The sequence below is a fragment of the Gordionus sp. m RMFG-2023 genome, chromosome 2 (assembly GCF_954871325.1).
Source record: "Gordionus sp. m RMFG-2023 chromosome 2, tfGorSpeb1-WG-v2, whole genome shotgun sequence".
NCBI classification, from domain to species: Eukaryota; Metazoa; Nematomorpha; class Gordioida; order Chordodea; family Parachordodidae; genus Gordionus; species Gordionus sp. m RMFG-2023.
In genome coordinates, this window is record NC_088776.1 from 19,836,182 (window position 1) to 19,861,532 (window position 25,351).

At 26.4% G+C, this 25,351-nt stretch overlaps 1 protein-coding gene across 1 annotated transcript in view; it reads left to right on the plus strand.

Moving 5' to 3' along the window:
* LOC135924162 (uncharacterized) overlaps positions 1-13,318 on the plus strand; it is a 39,614-nt gene extending 26,296 nt beyond the window's left edge. The window contains exons 2-3 of the mRNA XM_065459211.1: positions 9,893-12,558; positions 13,177-13,318. Coding sequence (XP_065315283.1) covers positions 9,893-12,558; positions 13,177-13,318 — 2,808 coding nt within the window. The remainder of the gene's footprint in view (positions 1-9,892; positions 12,559-13,176) is intronic.
* Positions 13,319-25,351: the final 12,033 nt, after the last annotated feature.

Sequence of the window (25,351 nt, forward strand, 5' to 3'; positions counted from 1 at the left end):
CATTCATTTTTTTATGATTTATTACTGTTAAGTCAGCTTAATTAAACAAGTAAATTTTGTTGTTTTATTAAAATGTTAAGAACAACGCGTGTGCATTTTAATCATTTCAAGCAAAATTAATCTTATCTTTAAAGAAATATTTAGCAAGGTAGCAAAATTCATTATTTTTTCTGATGGGGTGGTTATCCAATATAAAAATAGAAAAGGTACATTAACCTCTACTATCATTAAAATGATTTCGGGATAAAACAGAGTGGCATTTATTTGTAACCGCACCTGTTAAAAGTCCCTGCGACAGTTTCGGGAGCTTACTAACGGTTAGCAGCTCGAGCAAGCCTGCAAAGTTCATATGAGCATATATTGACAACAATGGATTTATATAATATGCAAGAAATATTATCAGAGAGAATTTGTGAGCAATGATTAATATTTAAGTATAAAAAAATCATCTCGAAAACAGGTTTTTGACAGAAAAGGACAAAATTTTTATACTTTTATTCCCCTAAAAAAATAGAATGAAAGCCAAAATTTATTCAAATTTTTAGGGTGATTTAATATAAATGATATATTTAAAAATTTTTATATTATAAATTTTTGATGGTATTACATATAATTATAGAAATTATTTAGTCAAATAAAGTTATGAATAAATTTAGAATATTAGCCACGTAATTTCGAGAGAAAATTTACTAAAGTGTTAAATATGTCATTGCCCCCCCCCTATCTCTCAAATATTATTTTTTAAATTATAAAGTAAGAGGCTTTCATTAAATAAGGGTCATAAGTCCTAGACCCACGTTTATCCCAGTCTAGGATTTTTTATAAATATAAAACAGTCCGTACATCTACAAAAAAAAATTGAAAAAAATACTTTTTTTTCTATGGCCATCATTTCCGGTTATGTACTTCCGGTTTTGGGTATCAATCGGGTTTTTATCACATTTATTTATATAGATCCATTATTAAGCTATATAATAGAATTAAGATTATTGATTTAATCTGGGACAAAAATATATATACCATTTTTCCGCTAAACCCTCATATCTTAGCAAGTGAGTGGTGTAAGAAAGTAACATTTCATTTTTTTCTTAGTTATGATGTATGTATACTAACAATATACAAAATTTTAAAAAAAATTCTGAGACGGGTTGTAACCTTAGTTTATTTGATATGGAATACACCATATATATTTTTTTATTATTAGTCATAATATTTTTTAATATATATTTATTTAAATTATATGCCCATATGAAATAAAATGTATTTGCATTTAAATATTTTTATTTAATATAAATAAATGTATATCACAATGTATCTTAAAAGTATCTAAAAACAGATATAGATACCTCTAGAAATAGATACAAATACTTTATAAGAGTGTAACTAGATACAAATACCTATTTTTTATATCTATTGGTTTAAATTACCTTGTATTTATTTTCCCTGATTGTTTCAATTTCCATATCATATCTTATAATAAATTGATTGAAATATAGGCATCATAAAATTACTCGAGTGACTGCTGAGTATTAAATACATAACATTTTTAATTAATAGAGAAAAACATGAAGAACAAAATAAGATTTATAGTTGGCGTTTTATATATTTCCTTATTCTTTATAATTTCGAGCCTACCTCTTTTTTACAACAGTGTTTGGGTAAGGCTCAGGCCGGAAAAAATTGGGTTTACAGATTATTCCTAGGAACTTTATTGTATAAATTACATAATATCTTATACTTTCTTACAGAAATCATAATAATTGTTGCAAAATTAGTTATAATTAAATGTCAAATAGATAATACGTTATATTTACGTGACACATTCATAAGATTTTTTTGATTGAATCTTATTTATATTCATTTAAATAAAATTTATAATACAGTAAATTCATTATAATATATAACTTATAAATGATAAATAAAATTATATCATGGATAATATGCATTATAAATTCTAAAAAAAAATTATAATGAACATTCATCTATTTCCCTTTCCATTTAGACTTCAAAGTCAATAAAAAAATTGACTTTTATCGATAAATTCTGATTTAAAATTATTTTTTTTTAAATAAAATAAATGACGACAATATTATTATAATTTATGTATTTATAATAAAATAATATTTTTATTAAAAGTAAATACCAAATCGTCTTAACATCCAATAAATAACGATTTAAAAGCTCAATAATATTAGAATTATAATTATTTTAAAAATATATATATAATTTATTATTCAATTATTTTTTACTTTGGACACATTCAACTTTATTTTTTAAGTTTGCATAACAAACTAACTAATTTTTGATAACAATTCTCAATGTCTCTCTTCGCAAAAAGCTATTATAATTTATGAATAATGAGAATTATAAGAAATGTAATCTGGAAGCTTGAGAGTTGCGCCTGGGTTTTTCAATATGATTATGAATACTAATTTCATATTGATCGTTCTTCATGCATATTATGAATTTAAAAATCATTACTGTATAAATAATTTATTTTTGCCAAAATGTGACCAATAGGCCTGTGGCGCAATCAGGAAATTCTTGGTTCGAATCCTGGCAAGCTAAACAACTAGTATAAAACATATAAACCTTACAGAAAAGGCTATTAAAATTTAATATCTAATTAGATATTTTTGCAATTCCAAGTTTTAACCATGTTAATTTGTTATACTTTCATAAATTAAAAAATAAGTTGATTTTTTTTATATTTCATTATATTATGTCTTAGAGCTTTAGAAAATCAGGGCTATGAACAATTTTTCAACTTTAAATCATTTGTAGCACGCCTTTTTTTAATTTTGAATATCATATTATAGATTTTGTCTAAAATGCCCATCAAAAATTTGCCTATCATTTTAAGCTGGAAAATAATTCCCAAATGTATACGACATATCACTGTAAACAAGAATTTGGAAGAAAAATAAGTAAAAGTTAATAATTTTTTAAAATAACGACTATACAATTCAATTTTTAGAAAAAGCATATTTATAAAAATAAAAATGAAATTCCAAAGTTATTTTTATAAAAATATATCGTAGCCAAGGTCTACATAAGTTGACCTTGACCTAAATGCCCTCAATAAAATTTATGGTGGAAAACCGCGCCAGGAATTCTCCATAGGAAAATTCTGGATGATTCTATGAGAATGTCTGTAGTGTCATAAGTGTAGTCAGGGTTATGTTTGGTAAGAGAGGGGGGGGGGGGGTTATACTATAAGGTTGGACTTTCTCATATCAATTTTATTGAATATCTTTTAGGACCACTTATTATAGGTCTTTGGCTATGTTAGATTTTTATAATAATAATTTTGGTTTTTCACTATTTTTATATAAAAATGTTATTTTTTCTAAAAATTTTGAATGATAGTCGTTATTTTAAAAATTATTCACTTTTAATCATTTTTCTAATACTTGTTTATAGTGATATATTGTAAACATTTTGGAGGAAAAGAAGGGTGAGAGATGTGTGGGGAAATTTTTTTATTAGTTTAAATACAGGAGCGCATGATATAAATGAGATATTTTAATAAATAATAATTTGAAATTTGAGAAATTATAATATAAAGATAGTGAAAGAGATATATAAATATTTAACATTATTTTAAAAAGTAGCCTTAAAGGTAATTACTTTTGTTGATACGTTAAAAATAAAATGTAACATATTACAAGTATTTTTTTCGCAAAAATGTAACTAATTACATTAACAAAACTAGTCTGTAACATTTTTTTAAAAAATTTTGTTTAATTTCATGTAAACATTATACCAAAATTGATAGCAAAAAATCATTTGTTTGAGGTTTTGGAAATATTTTTTACTCTAATAAAAACTTATTTAATATAAATTCTTTATATTTAAAAAAAGAAGATATCTAAGCAAATGAAAAAACTTATATTTCCATTTATAAAAAATGAAGATATTATATGTAACCTTTAAACAAAAAAAAATATATAAAGAACACGATGTCTTTATATGTTCATTTCGATAAATGAATTTATTAAATATGAAAATCTCTTTTGATTGTTGAGCTAAATAATTAAATCATTAAGATAATTTTTTGTAAAAAATACAAATATGCTTGTATACTTTAAAAAATTTAAATATCAGAGACCTGCAGGCCCGGCCATAAGTCCGACCCGGATATTTTAAAACCAAATATTTGAAATCGCCATTATTAGCTATAAAAATCAAAAATAAATATAATATAGGATCTGAAATTTTCCGGGTCGGGCCTAAAAATATAAAACTCGGGTCGGGCCTAAAAAAAATCTTTTTTTTAAATCTGGGCCGGGCCGTGCAAATGGTACCTCTGGCAGATCTCTGATATATATGTTGTATTGTGGTTCTGGTTAGTAATCAATGGCTAAAAAAATATGGATTTGGAAGGAAAAACTATTTTATTTCTTTGATATTTTTTGTTTTTCAATGTATAAATTATTGTTATTTAATTTTGACAACATATGTCTCAACACGGGTAGTCCTATAAGCTAAAGATCCCAGGGAACCGGGGGTAACGTTTATTTAAACATACCTTAAATAATGTGCATGTGCTTATGAAAGTGGTTGCGAGAACGAGTTTGTATTCACTTGTATTTAAATTTACCCTTTAATTATTATTTTATAAGTAGGTTTACCCCATTAAATCAAAAAATAATGCAAAATAGAAAGGTAATATAATTATTGAAGAAAATTGTTTTGTCATGGAAAGAATGATCCTTATAAAATTTCAGTCGATTTCAAAGTATGATAAGTAGATCATCTGCACGGCCCGAGGAGGCCAATCTGTGCGAAATATTTTTTTGGGTCTGGAAATTTGTGCAAAATATTTTTTCGATGAATTTTCCAAAATTTTTAAACCTAGAAAAATTATTATTTATGATTTTATTCGCAAAAATTTATTTTATTCCTTTTATAAGGGTGAGAGCTTGAGCTTGCTCCTTTTCAATATTTAAAAAATGCTTTCCAAAGCATATGACTTAGTCCTTGGATGCTTAAATAACATAATGTGAATATAAATTTGTTGGTTAATTGAATAAACAACTTTTATTTTAATATATGTTCTTAAAATAATTAGTCACATTTTTGGGAAAAAATAATTGTAACTAATTTTAAAATGTTACTACAAGAGTAATTAGTTACTTTTCAAGTTACTAAAATTATTGTTTATTAAATATAATGTCTCATATCAAGTGCTCCTTTAAAACGTTTGTTTAGTCTAGAGAAGGCTATTTAGACACCAATTTTGGAAATGATTTATTGTTTAAGTAAAATAAAAAAAATATTTTTTAGTACAATTATTTCCTTATCTAAATTTTATTTTTTTTTGATTAAAATTTGTAAATAGCAAAATTATTTTTGTATAATAAAAAAATTATACTAAAAATGATGAGTTGTATAAATAATTTATTGAGTTACTTATAATATAACTCGTTACTTTTGAAATATAACTCTGGCTAGTTATTTTTGAAATATAACTGTAACTAGTTGCTTTTGAAATATATCTGTAACTAGTTACTTTCGAAATATGACTGTAACTAGTTTCTAAATATAACTGTAACTAGTTACTATTGAAATATAATTGCAATCAGTTACTTTTTCAAAATAAAACTAGTAACTGTAACTGTAACTAGTAACCATTTTAGAATGTAACTGTATAACTAGTTGTATTTCAAACATATATTGTAACATTTTTTAAAAAAAACAAAATTAACATTTTTTTTAATGTCACAACTAATTAATATTGTCAATATTACTTACTTATACATTGATAATGTTTAAATATAAAGTTGTTTTAGAAAATAAGAATAATTTTACAATTGAATATCTGATCTCCCCTGTGGCGTATAAATTAATTAAATTCATATATATTTTATCATTATAATTATTAATAAATGAAGAAAAAGCTAAATATTCACAATTTAACAAAATTTTAATTAAAAAAACTATAGGAATAAATAATTTCTATGAAAGTGTGTAGATTGATCTTATTTGACTTGTATAACAGATATTAAAATTTATTATTATATATAAGTGTGATTTATATATTTAAAAAATGACCTCCGTCGGTTTCTCTATTATTATTTCTCATGAACAAAAAAAATCCTGAATTAAAAGGATTTTCTTTTTGAGCCTAATTACTTAGAACCTACAATTATCAAGTTGATCATTTTGTTTTATAACTGTACATTTGCATAAATTGAGATTTTGGCGGACAATATTATCTGCATTTTCTTTGAAATATTCGAGGCTCTAAAATATTAAGGGGTAAATTATATTTTATATCTTACAAAAATTGTTTTTCTCGTGTATCTTGAACCAATACATCTGACGAATATCTAGGTTACTTAAAGAAATATATCTCTAGATACTTTTTGAGACAATTTTTAAATAATATAAGATATGCATAATGTCAAAATTGAAAATCTATTGTTAAAACTAAAATTGAATCAAATATTTTTTTAAAAGGTTTGATATTTTATTTATAAATAGAATAAATATATAAATAAATGATAATACCATCATTAGCTTTTAATAATAAAACGTCTAAAAGTTTTAATCAATGAGATATCCCTATATTTCCTTAAACACATCTTTAACCGCACTAAAAAATCTTCACTAGTGCAAAGTTAATATTGATATTTTTAGTTTATTACGGCTCAAGGAAGGCTTATCTTTTTTATTTTATAAAGAAATATAACCAATTTCTTTGCTTCTAATATTTTTATAACAAATTTTTTAAAGACTGCATCCAAACCATTTTTCGGCGCTTTTATAGTTTTAAGGAAACTTAATGCTAGTTTTTAAAAATTTCACAAATTTTTTTTTCAAAAAATGCTTTGACCACTTTTATAATTTTCTATTAAAAGGCTTATCTCGTGTTTTATGAGACGGTTTCTTGTAACGGGGTATAATAGATAGTAGATCAAAAGCGGCATGATATCACTTTTTAATATTTTAAAAATGGGCATTAGTGCATTTTAATAAAATTTGGCTATTGTTTAGCAAGAATTTGGTAATTGTCTAAACTATCTTCATAAAATTGGTCGTTGTTTAGCAAATGGTCATATTGGTAAAGTTTTAGAATTTTTTTTAGCCACGTTTCTCCTATAATCAGTTAGCCTAAAAAGTGACAAAATATTTTTCTCATTATCTAACTTACTATAGGAATTACTCATTTTATTATCATATTTGGTTCTTTGGCACTTTTTGGCGCTAAATTGCTAGTATCTTTGCTCATTTACCATTAAAATTTTTTTTTATTATTAAATCTAGTTATTTGCTATTAAATTTGGTCCTTTGGTATTTTTTTGCGTTTTTAGGCAATTAAAGACAATGATTATAAATATTGCCAGGTAAATTTTGGGAATTCATTTATATTTAAATCAGGTTTCAAACTCGGCTCATGGAATTATTATTTATATTTTTATGCAATTAAATTTTTTATTGAATAAAAATTCCAAAATTTGGGTGGGAAGGAGGGGTCTTTTAAAAATGCAAAAATCGAAGATAAGATTTGTATTTCTGAAAAATAATGGGGTTTTTTAAATTTGCTTTATTTCAAGTTACAAAATTATGACTATGAGTAATTACTAATCATTTAACTATCAGTTTTAAATCACTAATTAAAAGATTAATTGAATTATAGGCACCCACAGTACCTTAAATTTAATTTAAGAAATTTTTAAAATATTTTGATACTTCGCCCAATTCCTTAAAATTATAAATATATTTTTTTTATAAAGATATTTACATTTTATTCAAAATATATTTTTTTTATAAAGATATTTACATTTTATTCAAAATATATTTTTAGCCATGAAATAGTGTAAATCCGAAATTCCTAGTGTATATTTTCTACTTAATAATTTTCTCCATTTCGCATTTAATGTAAATTATTTCTTATTTGATTTGCTTAATTTAATTTATTTATAGGATGATAATAATGATTAATCCCTTAATCACCATGATATGATAAATTCAGAATTTCTTTCAAAAAATACATTTTTTTTATTAATATACTGGTATAAATGTAAATCTTTATATAAAATTCAAGAAAAAAGTTCTTCTCTCCTATTATTAATGTTCAAAAAATAAAACATTGGGAAATAAATACCTCTCTTTTGTAAAATAACCTCCAATTTGCATAAATTAACGCACACACATTTATATTGCATTATATAAGTTTTATTTATCTTGAACCCAACGACTTTGATTTGTCTGGAACTGACTTATTTAATTTAACTTCTCGAATTAAATACATAGTCCTTCATAATAGACTAGGCAGGTATTTATATTCTGCATTTCTAATCAATGGCATATTGTATCGGTTGAGAGGAAGGTGGAGAATATACCCACCAGGTTTATATGTGTATCCTCGAATTCTACATAGTTACAACTATGGGATTATAAAAATTAAAAATTATGCATCCCGTTTCTTTCTGCGAAACCAAAAACGATAATGCACTCAAATCCTATCTACTAAATTAACACCTCTCATAGATTGATTAAAGGAGACAATCAATCCTATTTAGTTATCCAATATTAATATATCCTTTGGGCTGGGAATCCTATCGTCTAACATTATTTAATAGATATATTCCTTAATAATGGCTGACAGCGACGTTTTTTAAAAAAAGATTAGTTCAATTTAAAAAAAATTGAGTAAGAACAAAGTAAATGTATTTAAAACGGTTTTACTTTTCCTATCTATAATTTCATTTTCTTAAATTATTTTAAAAAACTTTTATTAAAATCTGCGATCTCAAAATTATTAATTATGGATGTTAGTAATTTAACCCATATTTTTTTATAAGATTTTGACCCCCCCCCCCTCCCAATGCAAAATAAAATCTTAACACCACTGTATTTTGTAGTAATTATAACAATTTATCTAAAAATAGGTCTACGGCCATTTCCAAGCGAGACTTAACGGATAAGTTATGTTTATTTTTTTCTGTTTTGAAAAGATGCCTTGTTTGGAAATAGTCTACGTTTGGAAATAGTCTATATCAGTTTCCAAATGCTTAGAATTTAATTATGTAAAAAAATATAAGAAAGGCAAAATAATAAATTCTTATTTTAGAGATCGTTATTTATCAATGTTTGCAAGTTCGAACATGTATGTAACTATTTTGTCATATATTCAATAAATTAAAAATTCTGAAGATAATATTTTATAAAATATAGTAAATAATGTGAGTTGTTAAAAGAAATATTTTTTAAAAATTATAATTTTATTTAAAATATTTTTTAAGGGTTATTTATGTCCGGAAAAGGTGGCAAAAATTACAAACTTTAAAATGTCATAAATATAACAAAATAAGTTTAAAATTCTTCCTTAATTATTTTCAAAAATAGAAGGACGTGGTCAGACAGTGTGCATCCTTTTTAAATTATAAATCATAAAATAAGTATAAATTCTTAAATCAATGTTAATGTTTAAAAATCTAAACATTGGTAAGTATAGGTTAATTATTTGAAAGTTAGAATTTTTGGGCTGAAAATAATTTCCAATTGGATTTAACGTAAATTAATTACATTTAACCTATAATTTTATATTTTCCTTTTATATAGGATAGGATAATTATTTTACAATAGTAATAGTGAATTCACCACCTTTTTAATAAAACATTAAAAATTTCATAAATAGTTTCGAGTTACTTTTTAACGAAAAACCCACTACACTTTTTTAAATAATCTTTTTTAGTCACCCCTCCCCTCCCCCAGCAGCACATAAAGTTAGCAAAAACTTATGATTTCAACAATCACTATAAACCAATTTATAAATTTATTTTATATATTAGTTAACCTCCATTACTAAAGGAATGCTCTTGAGTATGACTGTTAAAAATATTTAAATATCCTAATTTATTTAATTTAATATAATAAACAGGTCAGCAATTATTTCATAATGAGTTTGGCATCTGCAGATCTCCTTTTGGGCTTATTAGTAATGCCTATTAGTATCGTTTATCTGTTATCCAACAAATGGGTCTTCGGCATGGCCTTTTGCAAGATATGGTTATCCATCGATTACACTGCCAGCACTGCCTCCATTTTTAATCTCTTCATACTAAGTTTAGACAGATATTGGTCAATCATATCTCCTCTTCGCTATCTCAAAAAGAGAACAAAAAATAGAGCAATGTCCATGATAGGCCCTGTGTGGCTTATATCGGCAACCTGGATAATACCTATTGTATGGTGGAACACTATTGACAAATCATTGCACGGGGCAAAAGATTCTAGAAGTTTAAACATGAGATCCACGTCTTTTATTGTAGAATGTAAAAATTTCTCATCCAAATGCCACATTAATAAATTTAACAATCCTATTTCGAATTTAAACTTTAACGTAACCTACTTAAATTATAGCCATATCAACCTTTATCCAAACCATACGCATTTAAGCATATATTCTTCGTCATATTCAATTTTAGACGTTCTAAACTATTATGTGCGGAACAGTTCATCGCTAAATAGGTTTATATACAGTGATAGTCATGGGAAGACCAATAAATCTTATTCCGAATGCAATGTAGAGTTTGCCAACGTAATGGCTTTGAAAATCATAACAGCCCTCATAAACTTCTATATCCCTGCTATACTAATGCTCGCACTTTACTGGAAAATATTTTTCGAAATTAAAAAACGTAGTGCAATCGAATTAAAATTAACTAATAACCCTGGAAATATGTCTGACAGAATTATGGACGATTTTTCTAAAAGACGAAAGGAAAACCATTATAACTCCTCTATGAAAGATGGCTACAGTTTATCTTCTATCTCATCTCGTTCACAATTGGGAAGTTTTAAACATAAATTGCATTCGCTATATAATTCACCTACCAGAAAAAGAAAGAATCGAATGATCCCACAATTAATGCCCAGAAGTTTAGACGAAGAAAATTGGGATGAGAAAAACTCTCCTAAAATTCTAGATAATACATTTACTACTCGAATCGATCTCCCACTATGTAACTTTGAAAAAGAGGTAAAAAGTATAACTCAGTTCACGGACCAAACAAAGTACGATTCGAAAAATATTCTTACACCTAAAGTCGGGAATGGGTCTGAAAATTCATTTGGGTTATTTAAATCTAGAATAACGCACAAATCCAAATCGCCCATTGAGAAAAATTCGGATTACAATTGTGATATAAGCCATAAAATATTTAACAGAATTATTTTGGAAGAAGTTAAATATGACAAAGTATCGAGTCATGATATCGAAAAAGCCTGCCATGAAAAGATTGATGATTTTGGTCCTGTAAAAATTTTTATTAAATATGTCGACACCAATAAAAAAAATGAATATGATACAAAATTAAGTAAAATGAATAATAATGAGGCTGACGATGTTTCTAAACTCATATCTTTTAATCAATCTAAAGTATGCAATGGAAAGGTTATAGCACTGAATGATCCCACATGCCATGAATACGATTTAAATAGAACTTATCGCAACCAAAAAGCTCAAATAAAAAGTAATCTGAAAAATATTCCCCATATAATATCTAAAAAATCTATCGTTAACTGCTATAAAAACTTAAACAACCATTCCAAACATAATAATATTTCAAAAATTGGTTGTAGAGGAAAAAACCTATTGAGTTTTAAAAAGGATACTAACATATTTAGTAACAATCCGAGTTTATGGAAAAATTATACTATCAAAAATGATTTTAGATGGAATCGGTCCCCAGCTATGACAAACTTGCTGGATAAGAAATTAAAAATTTACCAGCAAAATGCCAAAAAACGAAAGAGTAATGGGTTAATCAGCTCCAGAAAATTACTTATGAATAGGGTTAGGGATGGAAAACATTCAACTTATTCCAACTCATTCACTTTTCCACCTGTAGATTTCTCGAAATCCTTGACAAGTAGGGATAGATATGCGAATAATATGACTACTCTGAAAACAATTCATGATGACCAACATTTAAAGAATATGTGCACCTCCCAATTGAATAAATCTCTTGTGGACCCCTATTTATTTGGTAGGGCATCCAGCAATAGAAACCTATCCAAAACGCATCTTAATTATTTAAAGCCAACTGCTTCTTGCAATTCCGATCCTCGTAAACACAGTTACACTACCAAATTAGCGCACCGTTTAAGGAGGATAAAAAATAAAACCCTTAAAAGTTACACCAAGGTATCAGAATCATTTACCAATCTACTGCCTTACAATCCTCGCCATTTGAATTCAACCTTGCAACGCATCCCAGTAAAAACTGGAAGGAGTAACAAGGGCAGAATTCTATTCAAAGAAAAAAAGGCAGCTAAGCAGTTGGGAGTTATAATGGGGGCTTTTATTATATGCTGGCTCCCTTATTTTATTGTGTTTATGATCATACCCTTTTGCGAGGGATGTGTAAGCAATAATGTTCAAATAACATTTACGTGGTTGGGTTACCTAAATTCCACAGTGAACCCATTTCTCTACGCCATGTGCAACTCTAAATTCAAAAACGCCTTTCAACACATATTCATGAAAACCAAAACTAAAAGGCCCAAGATCAAAAAATTATCATTAACTTTGAATAAATCTCGGTATAAATAGATGATCTCACCCATCACGTCATCCAGATATAGCTATCAAATTTTTTTACAATAATTCTTACATTCAATGTATTATATTATTACATAGTTATTGTTCCTCATGCGCCTTTAAGCCCATATCTGTCTCTGAATAAATCTACACATTAAACATGATAAAGGTGTTGTATTTTATTTTCCCATTACAATTAATTATACCCTTTTGCATAAAACTAATCACTGAAATGGTAAAGATTGTGTAAATTTATATTGTTTATTATGGAGTAAGGAATCAGAAATAAATTTTGTAATCGTCCAAAATTTAATAGGAAAATTTCGGAACCATTTTCTAAAAATATTATTGAATTTATACATATTGAAAAGATCTAGTTTTAAAAAAGTATAATTGTAAAATGTAAAATGATAAATTTAAATTACTTTAACTTTTAAAGTCTTCGTTGTCAATAAAATGAGTTCAACCAAAAAAAAGATAGAATTCTATTATTAATAAATTATTTTTACTTATAGAAAAAATAATATGTTTAATTATCCTTAAAATATTAAAATAAAATTTAGTTTTTTTTTTAATTTAGCTTAATAAAAGTGTATTATTTTTTATATACACTATTATAGGATTAATATTAAGAGGGAGAGGGAGAGGAGGGGCTTTAAACACCCAACGAATCCTCGTGAAAAAAATCTCCATAAAATAGTAAAACCCACAGAAATGGGGAAAACTGACTTGTTGAATAGATACATTCAAACTAAAAACTGATTTAGGCTAGAGTGTTAGCAATATTTATTAATAAATTTTCCTAATATCACCAAAACTAAGTAAAGGATAAGATCTGGTAGGCAAAGTTGTTAAAGTAGGGTTATACTCTTTTGTAGCTTTAGCGATAGCGGACTACTTATTTTGAAAATTATATCCTTAAGGTAGCACACTACTTTCTTAGTCGATATCACATAAACTAAAACATTGTCAAACCTCAGTTCATTTAAGGAGCACATACATAAATTTCCTAATCATCATATTAATTTCAATTGCCTTGTCCTTGTCCTTGTCAAAGAAAAAACTTTCTCAAAGGAAAAACAATGAGATCGCTAAAACAGCAACAATATAACAGTATTACATATAATTCCTTAAAATGCACATTTTACCTATATTCAATTATAAAATCATAATTATTTTATGGCCTTTAATGCATAGTGTATTTGTAGTCTAAAACTTATAAAAATTGTCATTGATCTACATATTTCTCAAAAATATTTTTCCTATTGATTTCAATACATAATGCTAAAGGTTAAAAATACAGATATTTTAAATTCACGAAATTTATATATTTTTTAAATTATCATTTTTGAATTATAAACAGGGTTGCCAGGTCTCCCCCCATCAGCGGGAGACTCCCGCAATTTTTTTGTTTACACGCATACATCTAACTCCCGCAAAACTACCTCAATTGGAAAAATATAGAAAAAATCTACTGCAATTTTTAAATTTCTCCCGCACAATTTCTTTTTAGCATTTTAACGTTTTTAATATATAAATAATAATTTTGAGAAAGTAATTGATTATTTTTATATTTTTAAAATAAATTTATAATATTTATTCAACATGTCTAGTTTGTAAATTTCTTTCTATCCTTACCTTAATCATATGTTTTATTTTTATCCAATAATAAATCAACATCATCCATTCATATTTTAACATTTTCATGTGTGTTTGTGTATAACATTATATGGCTAGGCGCTTAATTATCACGTATCACGTTTAAATACACAATAAGGTAACATTGTATTTATTTCAATGATAATTATTTTATTTATTATAATTCAATCACATTATTATAATCAGTGCAGGGGAGTGTATCTACATCTATTGCATTACAAAAATATGCTCCAAAAATAAAAAATGATACAACTTTAGTTAGGAAAATGGTATACACTTATAATGTAGTACAACATTCACAGTTACTTATCATCACAATGTGGGTCATTTTCCATAATATTTAACGACTCCAATAAGTGAATACTTTATTTATGGTAGAACAAAAATGAGCAAGGCTATCACCAATGTTTTAGGACCTGAATCCAGGAGGTCAATTCTTGACGATTTGAGAGATGGGCATCCATATCAATTCTAACAGATGCATCTAATAAGGGAAATATTAAAACATTTTCCTTGATCCTCCGCTATTTTAACAAAAATAAGGGCGTTTCAATAAAACTATTAAAATTTATTTTCCTCTAGTAAATATAGCAGATTTGGGATTATCAATGAGTTGCATGTATTCTTTCTGCGCTGATAATGCCTCAATGAATTTTGGCAAAAACCAGAGTGTATTTACAGAATTGAGGTAGCACAATGTTGACTTAATACCAATTGGCAGTTACTACATAATTCTTGAAAGAAGGCAGTGAATGTATTATATTTGGATGTCGAAATAATTGTGAAAAAATGTTTTAACGAATTTAGTTCATCACTAAAAGAGTTAATGAATTAAAAGAGTTGGTGGAGTGATCTGACTTAGAATGGTGTGAGTTGTTGTGACATGCCCCTATCAGATGGTTATTATTAACACTCGCCATTGATAGAATTTTAAAATTTTACGAACCTTTAAAAAAATATTTCTCAAATAAAGATAATAAAAGCTATCCTAATATTTTGAAAATCAGAGGCATATTTAGGAATAATTTCACTGTAGGAAATCTACTACAACTGTTAGTATGCAATTGCAATCAGAAGAATATTTTTTAATAAAGATTCACAAAATTATGTTGCAGTTGTGTTCATCTTTACAGATAAAAATTGACAATAAATTTTGTAGCGCTATTGCTAAAAATATCATATTAAATGTTAAAATATTACTCTAATTAACGTATTTTTAAATGAAGCAAAATATTTTTATTAAGACAATTTTAGACTATTTGCAATCAAAATTTGATTTCAATAATTCGATTATAGACATTATGACCTTGGAACAGAAACCATCAATTAATGGTTTACAGATAGACATTGATGTCGTTTGAGGAGATTTTTAATGCTCTCTATTTTTTGATTCTCCAGAATACTCAAATAAATATGGTCTAAAACAGAGGAGAAATGGGTGGAATTTTTCGTAATAACGATAAATCCCAATGCTTGGAAGAAATATGCGAGTATGTTTTCTCCTTAAGTCATTAATGCCTCATCGGAGCACAAATCGGATAGCTCTGACAACATTAGAAGCTGAGCTAATGGTTAATCCAAATTATAATATGACCAGCAATTTATAAATATCTCAATAAAGACGGTATACGTTTAGTTCCATTATTTAAATCTCAAACAAAATATAATTAATATTATAACTACAAACTATTAAATTTTCCATATTTTTTTTATATTATAATACCTTATCTATATATCAGAGTTGTTGAACCCTCTTTTAAAAGTAGCGCGCTATCGCTATTTGTCAAAAAAGTAGCGCGGTACCGCTATGGCTACCCATCGAAAAAAGTAGCGCGCTATTAGCTACTATTTTTTAAAAGTAGCTATGGCTACTTTTTAGACTACTTTTTATAAAAAATAATAGAGGTCTGCATTGGGCAGGTTTTTAGACCATAAGCTTGTCCACCCAATGTTTTTAAAAAATGTAACCCGCCCGCCCAGCCCGCCCATGATTTTCAAAAATAATACGTGCCCGCCCGCCCATTAGTCTAAAATTTTTTACCCTCCCATCCAATATTTATAAAAAAAATTTTAACCCAAGCCCGCTATTATGAAATTTAATTATGACCATTCTTTCAATTGTTAAAGCATCTAATAAAAAAAAATTAAGCATTACACCTCTACAAAAAGTTTTTAGGAAATTACTATATTAAGCATAAAAAAATATTCAATTTAAATTATGGAAAATTTATTTGATCAAATAAAATTATGAAAATAATATAAATAAAAAATTGATATTATGTGTAATTAATAATGCAAAAATAATAATGAATCGACATTTTCTGGATTCAAACACGTTCTTTATGTTTTAAAAACCATCCAGCAAAATGCTAAATCCTCGTTCAGAAGAAGCACTAGTTGCAGGAATTGCCAATATCTTTCTTGCTAATATTGATAGCTTTGGCAAATCTCTTTCTTGTCGTTTCCATCAAAGTAATTTTAAATATATAAAAAAGTTTATTTATTTTAAGAAAAATGTTTTTATGATACATAAAAAGACATTTTAATTTTTAATATCCAAAAAATTTCATAGAAACAATTTTTTAATATTTACTTAAATGATTTTAAATTTTTTTTTAGCTCGCTCGCCCGCCTGCCCGTTCTTGCCCGCCCAACAGCCCACCCACTTAGATAGGCGGGAGGGCCGAAATCGCCCCCAATGTAGACCACTAGTGTATAATACATAAAATCATCATTTATGAATATTTAAGTTAGTTTTGATTATAAAAAAAATTATGCAAAAAGACTATAATTTATTTAATAAAATAATATTTTATGGTAATTAATATTCATTTTTTATTTATTTTGTTGCATTTTAATAATAAAATAATTTCTACACTGTCATACCAAGTCTAGAGCGACGATCAGAAAGTATAAATTTCGTCTGACTAAAAAATCTCTTAACATTTTATATGCATATTTTTAATATAAGAAAAATTATCAAAAATACTCATTATTTTTAGATTTATAAAACGCGTCTAGGGGATTTTCTATTAAATAGTATCCTTTATTTCAAAAAAATTATCAATGGTAATCGTTTTTATGGTTCTAACTATGGCATCTTTGTTTGTTATCTCAATCATTAGTTTCTGGTGATAAAAAATTGATGTATCAAGGGATAGAGTTTTAATCATCATGAATGATGGAAACCAATAATACTGGCTGAACTATATCAATTATAAAATCGGCAATAACTTTATCAGCCAGTTTCTGATAAATATTGTGTGCAATATTATTAATCAATTTAACTTGAATTGAATTGGTCTTTTTGAAAGTAGTCTCCCCCATAACAAAATTATCAAAATGTTTTTCTATCGCTTTAAAACTGTTGGCATCAACATTCTTACAAAATAAAAACAAAATTATTAAGATGTTTTCTATCTCTTTAAAACTGTTGACATGTACAAAATAAAAATACTATTAGAATTTGAAAATGACAATTACCTTTAGGTGTTTTTTGAGGTTATAGCTACATTTGAGGATATATTTTTTTACAGTTTGAACAAATGAATATGTAGTCACCTTTTGTTTTTACATTAATTTGAAAATATTTTCAAGTTTTGCAAATGCAAGAATATTCTCTTCCAGGGTACCTTCCATTTCATTAATATCACAATTGTTTGACTCACTTACATCGATTTGGCCATTTGTGATAACATTTTGAATAATTTACACCAGATGATTTAGTAGCTAAGTAGCGCGCTACTTAGCTACTTTCAAAAAAAAGGAGCGAACTAAAAAAATAAATAGTTGGAAAAAAATAGCGCGCTATTAGCTATAGCTATCAAAAAAGATAGCGAGCTACTGTAGCGCGCTACTTGTCGCTAGCTACTTTAACAACTCTCTTTAATTCGCATAAAATAAATTTACTTTTTACATTGTAAAATTAAAAGCGATTGTTTTTTTTTATAAAATTTTATCTTGTTTTTACATTCTTTTATATTTGAAAAAGATCGTTGGTTTTTTTTATTTATATATTTAAATAAAAAAAGATGTTATTTTAAAAATAAAGATATTATTTAAAAAAATTTGTCTCTCGTTTGATCAAATTATTTTCTTTCTATAATATAAATAAAGTAACTCCAATATAAAGAAGTTATTTGAAAAATATTACTATTTTGAAATCATAAAACGTTACTGACTTAGTTAATATTTATATAAAGTAATTATAAGAATTAATAGTGGGAGATAACTAAGCTAGGCCTGAATAAAAAATTTTTATAGTAACTTTTATATTTCTAACCGCAATTTTCATATTTCACCCGCAAAATACCAAATTTCTACCGCAATTTTGAAAATTTTGACCTGACCTTCCTGATTATAAATCCAATCGACCATCTGATCGAAAATAATTTAAAATATGATTGAAAGTAAAATAAATGAGAATTTAAGAGTAATGATAACAATATTATGCAGCATTCCTAAACCACACAAAATTACGAAAATTTCTAAACTAAGCAAAAAGTTCGCAAAGAAGTATTACACAAACACGCAAAATGACAAAAAACACTCAAAATTTCAACATAGAGCAAATAAATGTCAAATCGCAGGAAAATACCCAAAATTTAAGAAAAGCACACGATTTTATGCAAAATCACAGATCAAATTACGCAAAAATTGATTTAAACTCGATTTTTGAGTATTTTTTTATATTTTAATAAATTTTTCAATACTTTTTGTGAATTTTTTTTTAAATTTAAATAAATTTGTTTTAAATATATTCATTTTTGCTAAAATTTTTTAAATTTTATTCGATTTTTCCCTTTTTACCTCATTTTTTGCTTATTTTTATTTTCTTCCATATCAACCGATTCTTTAGTATGCCTTTTTTCTCATTTCGTTTTTATTTTAATTTAATCTTCGACATTTTTTTATTGGCCTTTTAGTTTTTTTCCATTTTGACTTGATTTGTGAGTATATCTTTCAAATTAGTCATATTTAGATTTTTTGGATAATGAAGAAAGAAGGCTAATTGTGAATGAGAGCGATTTAAATAATGTAGGCACAAAAGGAAAAAAAGATAGGTAAATTAATTTATATATGATATATTTTATTTATAAATTAATAGAATTTATACGTGAGCCCCAGTCTGAAAATGACAACTATACAAGTATTTTTTTTAAATATGATTATAAATTAGATTACATGAATTTGATCTGCCTTTACTTTTTATTAGTAAATTAAGTAATAATTATATCTATATAAACCTTTTTTATTTATTTTATCAATATTTTTCTTAAATATATAATATTTATCATTATTTTTAGAAAAAACTATAACAATCTTTTAATTCATATATTAATATTTGTCACTTTTTTCAGAATGGGTACAAAAACAACTGGACTTGTGTAACCTATATTAGGTGCTTATTCATATAATATACTGGATTAAGACGGAAGATGTTATCAATCTTAGTTGTATAAATCCTTTCCTTGGATTAAATATAGCATTATTAAAAACTGTATTTTTTGTTTTCCTTGTTGTAATTTTCCCACACACCCTCAAATGATAAAGGTTATCATAAATTTCGTAAGGTAAAATAATTCTTAGCAACTCACGCATTAACAAATAGTGATACAACGAATGTAATTCTCTGGAACCATTCCAAACAATTTTTGATAGAAGGGACCATTAAATAAAAATTTATAGCTCTAACTAAATCAACATTACTTGAAAGAAGAGAATATTTGGAACGATTATTCAGAGTTATAATACTATGTGGTAAGTTAGAACTTCCCCTTAGAGGTCATAATGAAAGTAAGACAAGCAATAAATAATCAAGGAAATTATTGTGAAATATTAAATTGTTTGAAAGAGTATGATCCATTTTTAATGGTATAAAAACCACCAGGCAATGCTCATTAGTGCTCACCTTAATGACAAAATCAAATGCAATCTGCAGCTAGAAGCATAATCTTAAAGTACATAACTTCAAAAATAAGGGAGGCAGGCTATTTTGCTGTCATACCTGATGACACTCGTTATGTTAGCTCAGCGTCTATATGAAGAATTTTTACTGGATGCAAACCCCCCTAAAAATCTATGCCTACCTCCCTAAAAAAATCCCGCAGCCTTCGGCGGCGATGTTTTTGCTATATTAATTAGACCTCTTTAATTATAGTGATACTTCTTTCATAAATTTTAAAAAGTAACTTAATTATTTTAGCTCTACTACCAATTATCAAAATATTGTAAATATAAAAGAGTTAATTTTTAGATCATGAATTCAATTAAAAACCCCTCATTTACAATGAATGCATTATTATAGCATATTGTTTAGAATGAATATGAGTTTGCTGAGAATGAAATCTCTTAAATTACATTTAAAAAGATAGCAAAAAGTTTTATTAGGAAAATAATGCCTATAATTGTATGCAATATATAAATATGGTCGGTGGTCAGCAATATCATTGTATTATAATTAGTCTATAATATAATTATTAATTTTTACAGCAATATATTTTGTCCCATTTCATCTAAAAATTTAAGTTGTTAAAAGATACTTTTTAAATGGATTTAGATACAGATACATCGTCTAAAATAATATATAGATACCGATATTTTAATCAAAAATCTATCTAGATACAGACACCATATTTTTATATCTAGATTCAGGATCTAGATACTTGTATTTAGATCCTTTAACAACTCTGAAAAATTTAATAGATAACCCCCCAATAAAGTTATCATATCCTCCTTAAGGACTCCTACTCACTACCCCCCTCAATAAAAATTGGATACAAACTGTTCCTACCCCCCCCCCCCAACTCATGTAGATGCTGTGTTAGCCCATATGACCAATTTAGTATATGTGTTAGATATGTTGATAAAACTAAAACACCAAGGATGCAGAGTCATTAACGATGACACTAATAACGACATTAAACAGCAATTCCATAAAGGTTATTTGTGTTGCTCAAGCATAATGATGGTACAAGTGTTATAAAAGGGAATCTTTCGAGTCCAGGAAAGATATCGCAATAATCACAAAATGGCTATATATAAGCACTACTATGCGCATAAACTCAACCTTGTATTGATCTCAGCCTGCAAGTCAGTAGTTCAGTCTAGGAAGTTTTTTAATTTATTAGAAGGTATTTTTCCTCAATATCTGTTGTCCAAATAAGTTTCTAAATTTGCAATTCAAATTAGGGTTAAAATCTAAATATATTGATGCCTTGATTTCTACACGTTGGAGATCCCATATTACAACGATAGAGTCAGTAAAAATGACTTTACCTGCAACCATTTCTTATCTAATATGCAAGGGAAATTTCTTTTACAATATGATATACTTATATGTATGTTATATTTCAAAAGTTATTATTTATGTATTCCAATATTTCTATTTTTTGAAGAAATCAGATTCGGACATATCAACAGCATTGGCTCTTATTGAGTCTTTTATCGTTTCTCTGTCAAATTTAAGAAATAATTCGTATTTTTCTTCATTGTTTACTGAAGCAAATAAATTTTGAAATTCATATAATATAAAAACAAATAAAAGAACAAAAATTGGTTCTACCAATTTGTATGATTCTATTTAAATAGAAGACATAGTTTCTCCTAATTATTCTGATCAAACAGAAACTTTTTATAAGTGTCATGTCTTTTATCCAATATTGGTTGGATATTATGATAAATGAAATAAAAAAGAGATTTTGTCAAGAAAACGCAGATATATTAAAAACTATAAGCGCTTTACATCCCCCCCCCCTCCATTTTTTAAATAATGATATCATTAAACCATTTTTCTTACATTATAATTATCATTATCTAATGGAAAAATATGCAATGTTGAAGGTTTATATTAACCTATAATAAAAAACATGAATCTATGTGTAAATCAATATTAGATTTGATAAAAATGATACACATCGATATATTCCCTCATATATATAATTGCCTTAAAATTGTAACTATAGTGAGAGATCGTTTTCAGCATTAAATGTGTTAAAATATATATTCAATACGCAAAGGGTCAGGAACGATTAAATTCGTTGGCTCTATTGAGCATAGAAAAAAATATTATTAATAATATTTATGGTTTCAATTATAATTGAATATGCAACAATGACTAACCGGTGTAGAGAACTTATTTTATCAAATAATTTAGCCTTCTAATTTATATATATTTTGATCTTTAGCACAAATATAAGCTTAAAATTTTCTAACATAATAAATTATATGAGTTTACTTACATCGTGAGTATAATGGCTATGACTGCAAATTAATTAGAAATTATTATTTGTGTAGCTATGTAATATAATTTAAGATTATTACTATGCTGCTGAGAGTATTTGATTGCATAATTTAGATGAGAAATAATGGTTAACTGTCTAGTCGTTTATATATTACTAGCTGATAGCCCGTCAAGAATGACGGATAATCAGAATTTTCTCCGTATGGATAAATAATAAATTTTATCTTCATTTGACGATGGATGAATCAGAATAATAGTCAAATGAGAGGAATAGATTATCCTTATTCATCCTTCCAAGATTTCTATAAATTTTTAGAGAAAAGTCCAAATATATTATGAAAAATATGGAATAAAAAAAATATGATTTGTGAGTTATGATATTTAGCAATTATTATTTGTGTAGCTATGTAATATAATTTAAGATTATTACTATGCTGCTGAGAGCATTTGATTGCATAATTTAGATGAGCAATAATGGTTAACTGTCTAGTCGTTTATATATTACTAGCTGATAGCCCGTCAAGAATGACGGATAATCAGAATTTTCTCCGTATGGATAAATAATAAATTTTATCTTCATTTGACGATGGATGAATCAGAATAATAGTCAAATGAGAGGAATAGATTATCCTTATTCATCCTTCCAAGATTTCTATAAATTTTTAGAGAAAAGTCCAAATATATTATGAAAAATATGGAATAAAAAAATATGATTTGTGAGTTATGATATTTATCAATTCTTTTAAGAAATTTTCCACATCCTGGGTTTTGCTCTCTCACTTCGTATAAAATTTACATTCTTCTCAAAGAATCATTTAAATGATTAAAACCTTCCTAAATACTCTTAAAAAAAGACCTGCCATAATAGATTCGAATCAATCATGGGGGCAAACCTGATTATCTCACAAACACTGTGGTGGTATCCACCCCATTGCAATGGGCTATTTAGAAGATTATTGGCAAAAATAATTGCCATGGGTCAAAACTCAGTGTCTTAACTTATTAAGTATACTTATCAATTAGGATGGTGTTAAGGAAGAAAGCATAGCTTTGCATGCCATTTTTATTCCAAAATCCTCCTCCTAACATGGCTATTATCAAAGTAGACTTTAAAAATGCTTTCAATAGCAAATTTCGTGTTCATAAATTGTTTTTATCCCAAATTTATTCAAAATTCCTAGAGACATACAACATTAAAACTCCTTTATTCAGCCCACATGTCATAGATTCTGACTAGTGTTGTTTATTAGTCGAGTTCCTTCGACTACGACTAATAGTCGTAGTCATGAAAAACTTTAGTGACTAAATTAGTCTATTAGTCGACTAATTTGGTCGACTAAAACGACTAATATAGTCGACTAAAAAGACTAATATATTCGACTAAAAAGGCTAATATAGTCGACTAAAAGTTGATCTATTTAGTCAGCAATAGGTAAAAATATATATTGTGAACATATTAAGTTAAAATTTATGTGAAGATATACCATAGAAAAGTGACAATTGTCATAATCGTTATTTTTTAATTTTTTTAAAGTAAATAGGTAAAAATTATATATTGTAAAGATGTTAAAATAAAATTTCAGTGAAGATTTACCATAGAAAAGTGACAATTGTCATAATCGTTATTTTTTAACTTTTTTGAATTTTTAAAGTAAATAGGTAAAAATATATATTGTAAAGATGTTAAAATAAAATTTCAGTGAAGATGTACCATAGAAAAGTGACAATTGTCATAATCGTTATTTTTTAACTTTTTTGAATTATTTTTAAAGCAAATAGGTAAAAATATATATTGTAAAGATATTAAAATAAAATTTCAGTGAAGATTTACCATAGAAAAGTGACAATTGTCATAATCGTTATTTTTTAACTTTTTTGAATTTTTTCAAAGCAAATAGGTAAAAATATATATTGTAAAGATGTAAAATAAAATTTCATTGAAGATTTACCATAGAAACGTGACAACTGTCATAATCGTTATTTTTTAACTCTTTTAAATTTTTTTAAAATAAATAGGTAAAAATATATATTGTAAAGATGTTAAAATAGAATTTCAGTGAAGATGTACCATAGAAAAGTGACAATTGTCATAATCGTTATTTTTTAACTTTTTTGAATTTTTTAAAGTAAATAGGTAAAAATATATATTGTAAAGATGTTAAAATAAAATTTAAGTGAAGATTTACCATAGAAAAGTGACAATTGTCATAATCGTTATTTTTTAACTTTTTTAAATTTAAAGTAAATAGGTAAACATATATATGTTAGAGTTTGCAAATTTCAATAATATAATATACTAATATAAAACCCGGCCAAAGGCCAGGAAAAAGCGAGGTATGGAGAGGGGGGCAAAGTCCACATAAAAAATTTTAGTTGAGCCGCCTGAGATTGTAAAGGCTAGTGACACCCCTGATAACCTTTAATTAATGTTGTTAAACATCCCAATTTAGGTAGATTTTTAAAAAGACCCATTAAAATTTTAGCCAAAATAATATTTTATATGTCTCAAGATTTGGCAAACAGAGGTCCAAACCTTTCTACCATCATGACAAAATCTCCAGGCTTCCATAATATTATATTGGCTAAAATCTAAATCTGGCCATTTTAAAAAATCGACCTTAATCGGCCGTTTAGCAATAATACCTTTAATACTAATCCTTATTTTAGATCCTTGTTTGTTATTAAATATTTTTCATCTAATTAAAAAATTTCTTTGAGTTGAATATTTCTTGGGTTGAGCTATTATCATCTCACTTCTGCTATAAAGGGTTTAGTCTATAGAACATTGATGAAGCCAAATATACAAAGAGACAGTGGCGTAGTTACGTGGGGGGGGGGGGGGCTCGGGATTGGACCCCACCCCAGAGCAATTTTTTTAGATAATACGTTCAAAA